General features: G+C 40.3%; 1 protein-coding gene across 10 annotated transcripts in view; it reads right to left on the bottom strand.

Moving 5' to 3' along the window:
• Positions 1-6,537: 6,537 nt before the first annotated feature.
• CTNNBIP1 (catenin beta interacting protein 1) overlaps positions 6,538-17,198 on the bottom strand; it is a 68,894-nt gene continuing 58,233 nt past the window's right edge. For 9 of the 10 annotated variants that reach the window (XM_075906097.1, XM_075906094.1, XM_075906091.1 and 6 more), the window contains 2 exons: positions 9,939-10,052; positions 6,538-8,733 (listed from right to left, as the gene is read on the bottom strand). In XM_075906097.1, the coding sequence (XP_075762212.1) occupies positions 8,675-8,733; positions 9,939-10,052 (173 nt within the window). In that variant the 3' untranslated portion in view covers positions 6,538-8,674. The remainder of the gene's footprint in view (positions 8,734-9,938; positions 10,053-17,198) is intronic. The other variant, XM_075906098.1, reaches the window with a different exon arrangement.

The raw sequence follows: 17,198 nt of genomic DNA, 5'->3' as shown, positions 1-17,198 counted from the left end.
GTTCCTTTATCTTGGCTCTGCATTGCAGGGTGTCTCCATCATACCATTTTTCACACAGGACTCAAGAAATGGGACTGTGCATGTCCCAGTTCCTATGGATCATTCACCGCTGTGATTGCATCGGTTCTTCGTTCCACATCCTAATAAGATCCAAAAGCTCTGTGGTGCTCCAAGCAGGATGGCATTTTGAGCAATACCCACTCCTGGTTCCCTGAGAAGATGCCATGAGGACCACCACACAATGAGCCAGACACCAGGAAATGTGTTTTTAAAGTTCCCAGGGTTTGCAGGTGAGAGGAGCACATCTGCTCGCCTGTTTATGAGTCTGCAGAGCAGTGGAGTTCAAAGTGCTGGCCAGGCTAATTGGGCATTGTGGGGAAACATGCTGGAGGGAAAGTTGACAAAAAAACCCCTACTGTAGTACACACTACATGATTATGCACAGTAAAGAGAGTGGGAGAGTCAAAAGTCTTGTGCAGAGGTGGAAGTTTGTCGTCACCAAAACTGGGCATTTGGTGCGACTCATCACAGTGCAATGTGGACACTCTCTGGGCTTTGTGGCCAAAAAGGGGCTTTTGGTGCCAAAGCTTGCAGATGTAGACAAGTGTTGTGATGCCCTATGTGCTTCAGTCAGGAACAGTGTTAAGAATCTGTCTAAACACAAAAGTGGCGAGGAGTCCTGTGGCACCTTATAGACTAACTGAAGTGTTGGAGCATAAGCTTTCGTGGGCAAAATACTTGACATCTAAACACAGCTCCAGCAAAATTGGTTTCTGACGTAGTTGAGAACACAGTTATGCCTCAGGGACCCTGCCCAGCCAAACTGCAAGTAACACATTTAATTGAAGCCATTTTCAAAACTTGTTAAAACATATTTTAAACTTGGGTCCCACACAGTGTGAACAGTGCTCTGCTTCCTTGGGCCAGTGGTGCTCAGGTGCTTGTGACAGCAACAAGCATAGAATGTGGAGTAATAATGCTTGCTCTGCACTGGATGAATGCCTCCAGCTGTCCCCCTAAACAATATAGAAGAGACTACAGTGTCTGTCCTGGTGCAGGTTGCATGGATTTATGCTAGCATCAAAAGAAAGGAGAGAATAATCAAATTGAAAAAGCAATGGAAGGAGCAGATGTATCAGTCCACACTTGGAATGGCCTTTACATTGGGAAAGGCAAGTTAAAGAGTACTGTAGATGGAGAGCCCATTCTATAGGTTTTGTAGGGCTTCTGAGCTCAATCACAGCTGGGATTTAGGAGACTCAATGTGGGGAAAGGGTGAGGCAGCTAGAAGCTCGCCACATACAGCTGTTCCATGCCCATACATGATACAGCTTGTGGGTAACCACATGCTAAAGCTTTAAGAAACAAAACAGGATTCTCTTTCTCCAAACACAATCTATAAAATTGAGATGATCCAGGTTCCAGTTGGAAACTAGCCAGTTGTTTTATTACATATTACAAGAATCATCACTCTAGAGCAAGTAAGCTGAAAAGAAAAGCCGAGCAAGAACTGATGTCTGGTTAACAAAGAAATCCTCACTCACAAAATGGTACCAACTGCAGAAACTAAGAGACTTTATCCTGGGTTGGAGCAGCCAAGCCATCTCCTTGTTCTGCTATTGTCTTTAACAACATATAGCACTACTGACTGCCATTCCAGGGCCCTATCCGCTTGTACTGGCTACCTCTCTGCTAAAAGGGATACCCTGAAGAATGCTAGTTTAATCTACAGGTTCCAGTCTGGAACATGGTTTCTGCTGTTGCTCTTCCCCCAATGCCCACCTATTCTATTCTTGCCCTTCCAAAACCACATTCTTTCAGTTATACCTGTGCAATCACATGAAAGCAATTGGTCAAACAGTGCCTTTTACCCCATTCTTGGGGTTAACCACATTAGCTTCAGTGACACTGTACTGTTGATTGAGTGTAATCTTCATCATCCAGACCTGTGGCTGTCAATTCACTTGCATGACCCTAGTGAGCCACTTGAGACATGTGCAACGTAACATGAATAGTAAAGTGAATGGAACTTCAGGAGGTACACATCAGCATGCAATTTTCTATGAAGGGGTTACACATATGTAGGTGACAGCAAAATCTGCAATATTCAGATAACATACTATACTTATAGTGTTAGCGGATGGGAAGCTATAGGGAAGAAGTTAGCCTAAGCACTCGAACATTGTGCCTGGTTCAACTCAGGCCTGTTCACTTATGCAAGCACAAAATTCAATCTCACATGATGCATTTTAAATACAATTTTACCTAGCTATAGGAACAGCAACAGGTTTCCTGAAGCTACAGGCTCAGCACCAGCTGATAGGAATTTTCACACTAATCAACAGAAGACATGGGAAGCAAATTGCTGAGAAAGACTAGCAGGCCAGAATGAAAGCAGAAACACACTTGAGTTCAATGAGTTTAAAAATCTTGTTTCCTGAAATGTTCTGAAAGGCAAATGCTTGATGTGTGTTTTAAAAGCAGCAGCCATCAACTGAAATGCATAGAGCAGGAGACAACTATTTAAGGGGCTCAACTTCTAACTATTTCAAACCCATCTACACTACTGTTGATTTCAGCATTGCTTACGTTAACAGATGACTGTTTCATGCCAGCATGAAACTCATCTGCATACAGGAAAAATCCCACCAGTGCAGGACATACTGCATATGCTACATTGGACTTCCAAAGCATTCCAGTCATTCCCACACTATTACAACTGCCTTGCATTTCAACAGCACCATGTGGCAGATGTTCTTAAAAGAGCCTTACAAATAATGAAGGTTTGTAATACTTCTATGTAAGTATTAATATACCCTTTTCTCTATGCGATAAAAATGAGGCAGGCAAGCCTTGTCTGCACTGGCAAAATCTATCGCTCACAGGGACTATGTCTACACTTGCAGCTTCTTTCGCAAGTACAGCCATTCTTGCGCAAGAACCCGCAGAGCGTCTACACTGCCTGCCCACTCTTGCACAAGGAAATTTACAGTACGGCGTGGTAAGAGAGGGCTCCTTGCGCCAGAGCTATGCTCTTTCTTAACAGGTGTAAGCCCTCTGGCGCAGGAGATCTTGTGGATGCTCGGCAGGGGATTCTTGCGCAAGGAAGTCCTATGGCTAAAATGGCATCAGAATTTTCTTGTGCAAAAGAGCGTCCACATTGCCATGGATGCTCTGGCGCAAAAGCACAGCGCGCACATGGCAGTGTGGACGTTTTCTTGCGCAAGAAGCTGCCAATGTCGACATAGCCAGGCAGGCCCAACAACAGGGGCAATTCAAAGATGGCAGCCAGAGCCCCAGGCTCTTTACATTGTCACCTGTGTGCTCTGTACTGTTCTGAGGTTTGGGGTGAGGGGGTGTGTGACACACTCTCCAGGTGGCAGGGAGGCTGACTGCCTCTGGTTCCACCCCTTCCACTGAAGCCACGCCCCTTCAGGAGCACAGAGCCAGGCTCCCCTCCCACTTTGCCCAGGGATACGTGGAGGCTGTTGGCTCCCCTGTTCATAGGTGCTTTAAAAAAACGTAATGAAAGAAACATTTTGCTGTGGCAAGTAGCAGTGTAAACTGTGCTGTCAGCAGGAGAATACTCCTGCTGACAGTGTGAACCTCGCTCATAGGGGCTGGAAATATTTTTCTGCAAAAGTATGGACAAACAGAGTTTACACTGCCTGATTTTCAGCAATACAGCATTATCAACACAACCATGTAGCTAAAAGCCATGTAGGGCTTAGTCTACGCTTGCAATTGAATAAAATTCTTGTCATTCATGGGTGCTTAACCTCTCCTCCAGCCCAAAAGACAAAAGTTTTGAAGCCACAAATGCAAGTATAAATCTGCTTTGTCTCCTGTGGACAAAGTGAAAGATGCTTGAGGCTAGAAGTATTTTGTCAGCGAAAAGTGCTGACAAACAGCATTTACATTCATCAACTTTTAGTTACAGGGCTTTGTCACTAAAAGTTGTGTAGTGTAGACATGGCCTAGGGTAGACAAAGCCCAAACTCACTTAACGTTATTCAGTGGATTTGTGGCACAGGCTGGAATAAAACCCAGAATTTCTAACCGCTAACCACCAGAATACACAGAAAACCATAATGGATTTTAGAGGCAGTTATTCCTGTGGCCACTTATTGCATTGTGCTGGCCCTAGCACCACAATTTTTATTTGTGGCCAGCCACACCACACAGTTCTTAAAAGAGGTGGCAAGCAACATAAGAGGAAGAAAACTGGAGGATTACTATTAAGATATTTTAAAACGCAACTGTTTCCCTCAGTTATTCAGTGACCCATATAGAAAGTAAATATCTTACATAACATTTGTAAGACAAATTTGCAAAACACATTGACTTGCAACCTCCCACTTTGTGGCCTTATTTTTCTCGGCTTAATTTGTCATGAGAATTTAATGATTGTGAAAAGTTAACATTGATTGAATTTCTGTATTTAGCCTCAGAATATAATTCTCAGTGCTGTAAAAACATACCTGCCTTCTCCACAAACCTGTCCTAACTCTGATTGGCAGCTAGCCAGGGAGGTAGGTTTTCATAAGCTATTTAATCCTTGGTTTCTCCATTGAATTGGGCATTTTAGCAGTGAATGGGCACGGCCTTGCCATTAAGATGGTGTAATGCCTTTCACACAGGTCACTGAACAGCCATCAGAGCATGAGAACCTTTGAATGCTCCTTACCTGGTATAGATTTGCCTAAACAACTCAATAGGTGAAAAGTCTACATCCCATTACCTGTCCTCACTATATCACATAACCATTTCCTCCAAGAATCCCTATTACTAAGTTTTCACAGGTTGACAGCTATGCCTCACCAACAGCTCACATGTTCTCTTACTGTAGGGTTTACTGCGGGACCCAGAAGAATCAGCCTAAAAGCTCATTTTCTTCAGTTTCATGGACAATGTTCACAGATTCTGTGAACCGGAGCAAAACTGCAGCAATTGCTATCCACTTGAAGAGACTGGAGGAGTGTTTCCTTTAGTTCCTAAATTCCCTCTCTTCCCCTGCTCTGCAAAACGCCAATACACATTGTGCTCACAAAATGTTTTTTAAACTGCTTTACTCCTGCACCATAGACAAGCAGCAAATCTGAGCACGGAAGTGAAAGGCAAAAATCTGTTGTGTCTCAACCTTTGTCTTTCAAACCGAGCCAGGCTCTAGGATATTGTTTCTCAAAGTGGTCTATGGGCCCACTTTGAGAAAGCTGATAACTGGCTTTTATTTACCAGCTCAGCAGGAAGCAGCATGGAATGGGAGCTGCGAGGCTATGTGGAGCCAGTAAACAAACAAACAAACAGGAGTGGCCAGTTAACAGCTCTCTCAGAGTGGGTCCGTGGACTACTGAGAAATACTGTGACCTTCTTAGTTTGGTTTGCCTACATGGTGGAGGTAAGTTATATGGTCTTGAAAGGAAAAAAAAAACCCTGAAGTATAAGGGGTATCATGAGACACTCTCCAAAGATTTTCACCACCTAGACACTCTGCTGTCACTTGTTTTAAGTGCACCTTTTGTCCGCTTTCTGGTTTCACCTTTTCTGTTGTATTCAGTTTTGCTAATTCTCATGCTTTTGTCATGAATCTCACGATCGTTATTGTTTTCCTTAAAGCCCCACCTCCTGGTTTTAAGCAGATATGTGATGATTTCAGCTTTCATTCTTACAGAAGAAATGTTTCTAACCCTTGAGGCTATTCAGAAAATGTCAAAAATGTAACATGAGAGCTTCTAGTTTAACTATTTAGTGTGCAAATAGAAAAAGAACACCAGACCTATTACTTGTACATAGTCCCATGATTTTAAAGCCAATCTCCTGATTTTTGGTGAGCCTAACTCATGATTTTTGAGCATTTGGGGTTGGCAATACTGGCTCATTAGCCATGCCTTTCAGTGTAGATTCTAACCCACCCGTGGCCCATATGAAGCAAGAGTTCTCAAACTTTAATTAGAAATTGTCTACATAAGAACGACTGAAGCACGAAAGGGAAACTACAGAAAGTGTTATATACACTAAAAAAAGTCAGTTCCAGCTGCTCCGTGCCTTTTCTTCCACCTCTCACTGCTCCAGGGTTAACAGGTAAATCTGGTTTTCAGAAGAGGAAAAAGAGGAGCACTTTGGAATTAACCATGGGTATTAAAAGGGTTTCCAATGTTTTACCATGCAACATGTCCCCCGCCATGAACAAGTAATATATCACAAATCCTCTTACCCCATTTCAATGCAAGAAACCACTGATCTAAAACCTGTAGTCAACTGAAATTACTGGGACTGAGGTGGGAGGGAGAGGGAGAAAGGTATAATAAAGATGTCAGGTAATTTAGGTTCAGTATACAGATACAAGAGGTGGTAGCAATATCCTGATGTGAATATATTTGTTTAGGCCTCTGAACTCAACATTATCCTGTTCTCAGCGTATTTGCATCAGAGATGCCTATTGAACCCTTCCAAATTTGGACTTTACTGGTAAATCTTTCACAAGAGCAATATTGATATTTTGTTTGTTACCAATATAATAAATCAATAAGACAAGAATAGCTATTAAAAACTGTATTTTCCCCCAACAGTTACATTTTTAATCAAAAGATTAAACCACAGAAACACTTCACTTTTCTTCTTAAAAAGATGTAACAGCTCAGAAATGCCATAGATACACATGGAGTATGCATGTTAGCTTTGACAATGATAGGCCACTACAATCCAGCCTGGCACTCCAGCCAGCACCAGAAACACGTACCACCTTAAATTAACCCTTTAGGGGATGCCCCCTTTGCACCAAAGTGCATCTTAGTTCAAATCATAAGAACCAATTGGGCTCATTACTGGTTTCATTTTAATACAGGGAAATGTTATCCAGCCTCAATCAACTGAGGTAAGAGATTAACTTTCACATTGAAACTTTACAAAGATGTAATTGAAAAGGATCTTTTTATAGAATTACAGTCGTTCCCATTTACACAATAGTTATTTGTTCAAGATAAAGTCCCACTTCTCTTTCCCACACATATTCCAATGATTTCTCCTGGGTTGTTCACTTTTGAGATTTGAATATCGTCATAGTTGCATGTCATGAGAACAGTCAAGTAGTCACAGCCAGGTTCCTGAGCTGTTATGCCAAATAATTAACAACCGCATGAAACAGAGTAGGTACAGGTGAATGGATTTATATTTAAATAGGGATGAAATATTTTAAATCAGTGCTACCCACAACAGGGTCTAGAAGTATTGTAAAAATACACTGACATAACAGAGAATGAAGTGCTTGGTTTTAGGTAGCAGCACTAGGTACCTCAGGATTTTAATATTTGCTGTGCAGATTCCTGAAGAGTGCATGCTTTTAAAATTTCACTGCAGATGAAGGCCCTATCTCTTCTCCCACATCTGAGAGTGTCACATGTAAACTCATGATTGGGCAGTTTAGTGCATTCCCACTGCCACCAGTAGAGCAATGGCCACAGAAAAAATGACTAATCCTGGAGACCGTTAACTTCCATCTCACTGAATTACTGTAGGTGCTAGAGCCCTACTGCACATAATACTGCAGGTGATAACCAACATTATATTCCAGTGCAACATGGATGTGAGTTGATAGGTGGTAGTGTTCCCCTATTTGAGAACTAAATCCTGTGCAGCAATTAAAGGGTTAAAGTGTGTAATGCGCTATTTTACACAACTCATTTATATGCTATACAAATTTGGTAATTTAATGTCACAGCCACAGATCTCATCTTGCAATTCCTGCAAATCTACAACTTCTGTCAGAAGAGAAGAAGCCACCCCAATGCTAAGTTTCTCAGCAGGAGTTCATTGATACTGCCCATAGCAAATCAGAGGCAGGGCTGCAGACTGCCACATTCTAGCTGCAACTTATTAAAGTAAATATGCTTTTGACATATGCTCCCAAAAGAGCCAGAGGCCATAGAACAGATAAGTATGGAAAAACTGATTGCATGGGAGACCTTGGAGCTAATAGCAAATTAAAAACACAGTTCTTAAGCCAATCAAAAAAAAAAAAAAAAAAAAAAAAAAAACAAGAGTGTGAATGTGTGTAATAAATATTGCAAAGAACATTTGTCTTCTTCCCCCCTCAGGTCAATAAAGTGAAAAGTAATAACCAATGCACCAAAAAAAAAAAAAATCAACTTTCAATAAAAACATTGTCAGCAAAATACCTGCAAGCAGTCTAGAAAAAGCATAAGCATTACCAGCCAATGACAATTCAATTCCAGTTCTATGCAGCCAACAAAACCCCCTTCAAATTCACAAATATAACCAGAACTCGAAAAGCTTCTTTAAAAGAAGGATGTCAAGTGACTTATTTTAAAATATAAAATAATATCAGAACTACAATAAAAGATTTCCATTGGTCAAGTTTAAAAAATTGTCTTCCTTTAGCCAATCAAAAACAGTCTGTCCCTTTGAATCAAGTGTAAATGCATCACTGACTTCGTCCTTGATAACACAGCCCAGATGAGTAGCAACAGTGTATAGGAACAGATGGCTGTGAGATGTGTTCAGGGAGTTGGGCAAAAGGAAGCAAAATTTAAAGGAAAAGGGCAAGGGCTGCCATGGAAAATTAGGGGTGGGCAAAGGAACTTGTTAATGCTCAGCCATCCTCTATCTTCAGGAATCTCATTGCCTTCTCCAACTCTGTGTGGCTCAGACACTCTAATTACTGCCTTCTGTCTTCCGTCTCTGATCTGGAAAACGCCATCACCACGTCCTCAGCACCTGTAAGCACATACAAAAAAAATGGGAGCTAAAAGTACTGCATTCAGAGAATAGGGGTGAGTTGAATTTCATTACTATGAACTCCAAACATTTCGAAGTAACGAGTCAGGAATCAGGATCCAAAAATCACGAGGATTTGTTTTTTAATTGACATTTTAGGTTTCTATTTGCTTTCTGGTGTTGGAGGAGGATTTAGGCTGCATGTTTGCAGGTGTTTCTCTGCAATTGCAATGATTAATATTTTGGATCTTTTAAAAAAAAAAAAAAAGACAGCTGACATTCTCCCATTTTCACATACCCCCATGAGCCGGAGCTTTGAAAAAAATAAATAATAAAATATTGAGAGAACTGGAAACAATGGAATATGGATAGAAATTCTTTGCTGGTCTCAACTCTCAGACCCCTGCACTGCAAAAGGGCCTTGCTGAACTATCCTGGAGCATGAAGAATGCAGCTATGCAATTAAAAAAAAAAAAAAAAAAAAAGGATGTCTGTGTGCTGATGCCCTATGTGTCATTCGCTTTTAACAAGATATTTTGGTTACTCTTTGCAACATGCCTTCGTTATTCCTAATAGAAATTTCATTTCACATTAGGACTGTGCTATTTTGTTAGGCCTACTGAGAGACTTTTCATTGTCCTTGGTAATAATGTGAGCAGGTATGGCACTTTCCATTCAAGGAAATCAAAGTGCTTTCTAAATATTAATTTGGCATCACATGCGAAAGGAAGGTAATTATTATTCTCATTTGAAAGATGAAGAAACTGAAGCACAGAGGTTCAATAGCTTGCTTAAGATCTCATATTGCCAAAACCTCCCAAATGTGGCATAAAACAGAGTAGAAATCAGATCTATTGTTTTCCACTCCATCCACATAAACCATTTCTTGTTTATCTCAAAGACAGTCCTAGACACCATCCTGATATTCTCTCAAATTTATTTCTAAATATCATTTTCTCTCACTTCTCTCTGGCTGGCTGTATATATTTTTAGTGCTAGCCAGATGAGCAAATTCAATATCAGTCTTGCTGTGTGGTGTAGCTGTTAAGTACAGTTATAGTGATCAATATCTTACATCCATTTATTGAGACATTATTTATAATAATACACAATGGGGGACATGTATCATGTATGAACATTCACTGAGTCATGAATCCAAGTGATGTCAGAGTTAATCCAAAACTCAAGACACATTAGATTCTCACCTGGTAAAGTGTACACTTGAAGAACATCAGAATGGTCATTCTGGGTCAGACCAATGGTCCATCTGGGCCAGTATCCCATCATAAATGCTGGAACCAGGAGTCCTGCAGCACCACCTGGTTTGATGAGGTTTAGAAACACTCATATGATGGGACTGTTACATCCCTGACCATCTTGGTTAACAGCTATTGGTGGACCTACCCTCCATGAACTTATCTAATTATTTTCTGAATCCAGTTATATTTTAGGCCTTCACATCATCACCTGGCAACAGATTCCACAGCTGACTATATGTTGTATGATCAAATGCTTTGTTGTTTTTCTTTTAAATTTGCTGTCTATTAATTTCATTGGGTAGCTCTTTGTTCTTGTGTTATGTGGAGAGATAAACAATTCCATGTTCACTTTCTCCACCCCATTCACAATGACACCAAGATCTTGTTCTTGATTGATAATTGTGAATTTAGACCCTATCATTTTGCATGTATAGTTGGGGTTATATTTTTCCAATGTTCACTACTTTAATTTCACTTAATATTTAATTTAATCTGCCATTGTGTTGCACAGTTTTGTGAGACTCCTTTATAACTCTGCCTAGTCAGCTTTGGATTTGGCTACCTTTAGTAATTTTGTATGATCTGCAAATTTCGCTACCTTATAAGGAGTATAAATTGGGAGCCATTTTTAGCTTTCCTCTTAATTTTGTAGAATTAGATAGCACTGGACATTACTGATCTGTGAACAATCCAAAGTATACTTTGAGAAACATTTGTTACACCTTTAACAGTAGCACAAAGCACTTAAAAAAACCTGAAGGCCTCTATTAACCCACAAAAGGCGGCTTGCCATGCTGCAGAAGGGTCTCACACGGAGCTTTCAAAATGTTTCAACCAGGACCTGAAGGAACCACTTGCAAAGTTCAATCTCGATGACCCATTCAAATCCTTGGCTTTTTGGCTGAGGCTGTCAGTTGCGGATGGTCACTGAACAAATGTGTCACATGAGGGGAGATCTGAACGAGACCCAGCTAGCTCATTTCACATAAATTGTAAATAGCCTCGTTCACTCACTACTGACTTGGGTGGGATTTGAATTGGTGATTTATGAGCAAAATTAACTCTTACCCACATTCAGTTCCATGGAAAACATTCCATTCTAAATTATTTGCATTCTTTAAATGACTTTTCCGCTTGTTCCATCCACAAACCAGTCTGCTCTCTAGACTCCTAAATATTCAGAGAGGATCACAAGGTGATACTTAAAGTGAAATGCCTTCAGAATGTTGGGGAAATGACAGTGTGGGGACTGGTCATAAGGCATGCTATAAATAAATCTATTTATTTTACAGAAAGCCATAAAAAAAGCCATCTTAGGGTTGACTGTAGTATTTTTAAACTGTGTCAGAACTTCCAGACCCCAGAGACTCCTAACAGCAAATGCTGTTTTCATCTGTTGATCCCACAACTTCAACTATCAAATAATGTTTTTAAGAGAACAGCCACCACACCCACACAATTTCTGATATTTGACTAATCATTAAACTGATCCTTGCCATTTAAGTATAACAGATTACATGCACAGCCTTTTTTTCCCCTTCATGAACTAATTAGGCCTGCATTAGCTAATTATTGCCTTTATTTAGGTATCCTTTGAAGCCACTACTAAAGGATTAGACAGCAGAGGAGGAAACTTTGGAGTGCAACCTTCTCATTGATTGTTCTCACTCCCCTCCCCAATCTGAATAAGATTCAGAGTTGCAAATTTTCAGTGTTCTTTCTACAGATGAATGTGAACAAAAATGTTCCATCAGGACACTATGTAATATTAGGGAAGTTTTGAGTAAAGGTGCATGGGCAGGCTCCACACAACACAAACTACTATGAGAATCTTACAATGGAATCATACAAATGTAGGGCTGTAAAGGCTCATGAAGGGCCCTGCGCTGATGAGGCAGGACTCCATATACCTAGATCATCCCTAACAGGTGTTTATCTAACCTGTACTTAAAAACCTCCAACAGGGATTCCACATCATCCCTTGAAACCTTATTCTAGTACTTAACTACAGTATTCTTATAGCTTGAAAGATTTTCCTAATATCTAATTTAAGTCTCCTTTAGTCCAGCTTAAGCTCTATTTCTTTTCCTACCTCCAATGGACATGGAGAACAACTGATCACTGTCCTCTTTAAAAAAGCCCTTATATATTTGTGGACTTTGCTCAAATCTAACCATGACCTTTTTTAACCCATTCCTCAGAGGTCAGGTTTTCTTTGCTCTCTTCTGGACTCTCTCCAATTTGTCCACATCTTTCTGAAAGTGTAGTGCCCACAACAGGACAACACTCCAGCTGCAGCCACACCAGTGCCAAGTAGAGTGGAACAATGATCTCCTGTGTCTTACATACAACATTTCTGCTAACACCCCCCTCCCCCGAATGATTTTAGCCTTTTTCTCAACTGCACCACATGGCTGGTTCATATTTAATTTGTAAAGCACTATGACCCTCAGATCTTTTTCAGCAGTTCTACTACCTAGTCAGTTTTCAATTTGTAGTTGTGCATTTGATTTTTCCTTCATAAGTGTAGTACTTGAGAATTTAAAAATGTTTGACCTTTGCTTTTCACTTATCTTTATTGAAATTTCATCTTGTTGATTTCAGATCAGATCTTTAATTTGTCATGCTCCTTTTGGATTCTAATCCTGTCTTCCAAAGTGCTTTATACCCCTCAATCTCCTCCCCCCTCCATTTGGTGTCATTTATAAATTTTATAAACAGTCTCTCCATTCCATTATCCAACTCATGAACGAAAATTATGAATGGTACAGACCCTCTGGAACACTAACAACATATACCATCACAGTTTGACAGTGAATCATTGATACAGTTTTTCAACCAATTATGGACCTGTTTTGTAGTAATTTCATCTAGATCAAATTTTCCTAGCTTCTTTAGAAGGATGTAATGGGGAGCATGTCAAAAGATGAATTAAAAAGCAAGCTACATCACATCTGCTGCTTCATCACCCACTCCCTCATTCACTAGGCCAGAGAACTTGCCAAATAAGGTAATTAGGTTGGTTTGGCATGATTTGTTCTTGACAAATCCATGTTGACTATTACTGGTAACCCTATTATCTTCTAGGTGTTTACCAACTGCTGGTTTAATAACTGTTCCAGTATCTCTCCAGGTATCACAGTTAAATTGAATGGTCTATAATTTTCCAGGTTCTTTTTATTCCATTTAAAGATAGGTACTGGAACAAATTATTTAAAAAAAAAATCAATTTGTAAATACCTAGAGGATTTTAGTAAGGCACTTAGAAAAAAAATAAAACAAATATTGGTTAGGCAGTATTTACAGAGCAACTGTATGTGAGCAAAACAAACAAGGCAAGGTTTAAAAAATTGCCTCTGAATCAGTGTTCAGCTTGAGAAGATCTCTGGAGAGCCTATCATGAGACACAACCAACCAGCATGTATGCAACATCCACCACAGCAGCACCAGTTTCATCTGAATGCTCCAAGCACGGCTGACCTTAGCAGTTACCACACTACTTCTGACCCTGCTAAATAAGCTCCAAAGACAGAGTGGAATCCCTAAAACCAGACAGTTGTTCACCCAGCCTGATGATGATGGAAGAGTTCCTGGTAAAGGCAGAGGCTCTCTCCCATTCTGTTTGCCACAGTGAGGGGGTGTTAACAGAATGGAGAGTGCGCAGTATGGTCCAGGTAGGATTTCTGTTCTGAAGAGTGTGGTGAGATGCATCCCCTACATCTCTGAACAGTGGCAAGTGGCACTTGCTGTACTTTGGTGATCAGTTTGTTGGCTGCATTCTGACCACTGGATGTTAGGTGTAGGAATACTGGATAGGACTGGTAAGCTTTGTCGCCTTCAAGGTACTTATGATAACCAAACTGGGGCACAAATAAGTTGCAGAGAGTGAGCCCCAAACTATGTCGTGTTTATGAACAGATTGCCCAGCTGGACCCTACCCATTTGTTTGGGTGCATAATTGGCTGGATAACCGTAGTCAGAGAGTCGTTGTTAACGGTTCTAAATCCTGCTGGAAAGGGATAACAAGTGGAGTTCCTCAAGGGTCTGTTTTGGGACCCGTACTGTTCAATATCTTCATCAATGATGTAGATATTGGGATAGAGAGTACTCTTATTAAGTTTGCAGATGATACCAAACTGGGTGGGGTTGCGACTTCTTTGGAGGATAGGGACATAATTCAAAATGACCTTAGCAAGTTAGAGAAATGGTCAGAGGTAAACAGGATGAGGTTTAATAAAGAGAAATGCAAAGTGCTCCACTTAGGAAGGAACAATCAGTTCCATACATACAAGATGGGAAGCGACTGTCTAGGAAGGAGCATGGCGGAAAGGGATCTAGGGGTCATAGTGGACCACAAGTTGAATATGAGTCAACAGTGTGATGCTGTTGCAAAAAAAGCAAATATGATTCTAGGTTGTATCAACAGGTGTGTTGTAAGCAAAACTCGTGAAGTCATTCTGCCGCTCTACTCTGCACTAGTTAGGCCTCAGCTGGAGTACTGTGTCCAGTTCTGGGCGCCACATTTCAAGAAAGATGTGGAGAAATTGGAAAGGGTACAGAGAAGAGCGACAAGAATGATTAAAGGTCTAGAGAACATGACCTATGAAGCCAGGCTTCATGAACTGGGCTTGTTTAGTTTGGAAAAAAGAAGATTAAGGGGGGACATGATAGCGGTTTTCAAATATCTAAAAGGGTGTCACAAGGAAGAAGGCGAAAATTTGTTCCTCTTGGTTTCTGAGGACAGGACAAGGAGTAATGGGCTTAAAGTGCAGCAGGGGAGGTTTAGATTGGACATTAGGAAAAAATTCCTAACTGTCAGGGTGGTCAAATATTGGAATAAATTGCCAAGGGAGGTGGTGGAATCTCCCTCTCTGGAGATATTTAAGAACAGGTTAGATAGACATCTGTCAGGGATGGTGTAGACGGAGCTTGTTCCTGCCTTGAGGGCGGGGGGCTGGACTCGATGACCTCTCGAGGTCCCTTCCAGTCCTATTATTCTATGATTCTATGATTCATTGTGAGTTATTTTAGTGAGATGGTATTTATAACCAGCAAACTGAATCTATTGGTTGTGTAGCCGATATGGCTAATCTGCTTGTTTGCCTATAGATATATAAATGTATTATTTCATTATGGTTTTAATTATATGTTTATTATAATAAGCTACAGTAGGTTTATATTGGCAGTTTGGCTGTAACATAACAGAGACTTACAGGCCACAGCCTGTATGTTGAGCTAAAGCAAAGTTAGTATTTTTGTCTGGGATCTTTCACCCAGCTAGCACAGTTAGCTCACATATGTTCAAGACCTTTCACCTAGATACATAGTGATCAGATAGAAGTGCCTATATCATGAAAAGTCACTCTAAGAATACCTTCAAACTTAGAAGGTACATTATTATTTAGAAAAACCCAAAATAACTGGTTGAGATCAGACTGAATAACCGGGTAGGACAGAAATAATAAACGTGACAAAACCACAAAAGGTCCATGGTAATGAATTGACACATGATAATATGTTGAGATCAATGGAAATACTTACCTATTGGAAAAAGACAATTCACCATTAGTAACATGAGGAAATACAATTAAGGAGAAAAGGGAACATCCCCTGCTGAATTTGCATCAAACAAAACGACATCAGTGTAACATGATAAAAAGTGGCCTCCCAGCTTAGGGATAGAAAGAGAAGGAGGCGTAGTCCTTGGGAGGTGCCAGAATGAGGCCACTGGTGATGATGGGAAAGGTGCAGGCAGTGAGGAAGATGATAGCTAACACCTCAGGTTATGCTAGAAGGAATGGTGTGAGTATATAGTATGGAAATATAGATGTAGATTCCCTATTTATATTATGAAATTGGGATGCTTGTCACTCTGCTAAATGTATTAATAAACATATCTGCAATTACACAAGAGTTCCTATAGTGTGAGTATTGCATCTGTGCACGTCAGGGGTCTCCAACCATAGAATAACTGAATACTGGGCGATCCTGCGAACTGATCCTGAGACGAAGACCCTGTCAACCCTAAAAGTGGTAACTGGAAATTCCTAAGTAATTTTAGATCAGGCAACATTTCGCAGTTACTACAGATCTAAATAAGGACAAATAAATGCTAAAAGTGATGGCCCTCCCTCAAGACTAGGTAGTAGTACGGCTGAAAAGGATCTAGGGTTATTATGGATCACAAAGTGAATGAGACTAACAATGTCCGAGTTGTGAAAAAGGCTAATTTAAGGCTGGAGTATATTAAAAGGAGTGTCATACATACACACAACAGAACAGGTAATTGTCTCACTGTACTCAGACATCAGCTGGAATAGTGTGTCCATTTCTGGGTGCCATGCTTTGAAAAAGATGTAGACAAATTGGAAAGACTAGAAACCCACAAGTGAAAAAAAGGGTTAGAAAACCTGACCTATGAGGAAGGGTTTTAAAAAACTGGTTATGCTTAGTCATAAGAAAAAGACGACAACTGAGTAGGGATCTGAGAAGAGTCTTCAAATACATTAGTGTGTGCAATAACAACCCTTAAATAAATAATAAGGGTTGTTATAAATAATGATAATGGGGATCAGTTCTCCATGTTCAATGGCAGACGGACAAGAACAAGCTTAGTCTGCAGAAAGGGCGAGTTAAGGTAGGTATTATGAAAAACTTCAATTATCCTTAGAGTTAGAATTCCTGGAAAAGCTAGCTGTGGAATCCATTATTGTAAGTTTTTAGGAACAGGTTGGGCAGTCAAGAATTCTTTAATTATACCTGGTGCTGCCTTACCCTAGGGGGCTGGACTAGATAACCTCTTGAGCTCTTTTCCAGCTCTAAAATGCTATGATTTTGTCTCTCTAAATCTGTGCTGCTCTTTTATACTCAGATGTAGCAAACTTTTGTAGGATTCTTTTTTGAGATTCAGGTCATTAAAGAGCTGCTGATGCAATCTTTTACTTTCTTTCCATCCTCAAGATAGATGAAATAGTGCAGGCACAGATTTCAACTTTATAGTTTGGACAACTTTAGCTATTGATACATCTGCTAGGAGAAACATGATGCCTACTGTAATTTGTTAGTCTACTGCTCACCCAAAATTTTACATTCCAATAAGCTGGTTTAATTCCTTCTTTATTCTGGTCTTGGCTGGTATGGTCATGGCTACCACTGTCTAAAAAACAACCAAAAAGTGGCACTGTTGCTTCCAAATGTATTTTAAGT

This window comes from Pelodiscus sinensis, chromosome 23 (genome assembly GCF_049634645.1).
Source record: "Pelodiscus sinensis isolate JC-2024 chromosome 23, ASM4963464v1, whole genome shotgun sequence".
Taxonomy (NCBI): domain Eukaryota; kingdom Metazoa; phylum Chordata; order Testudines; family Trionychidae; genus Pelodiscus; species Pelodiscus sinensis.
This window is presented reverse-complemented; position numbering and strand designations above follow the sequence as displayed.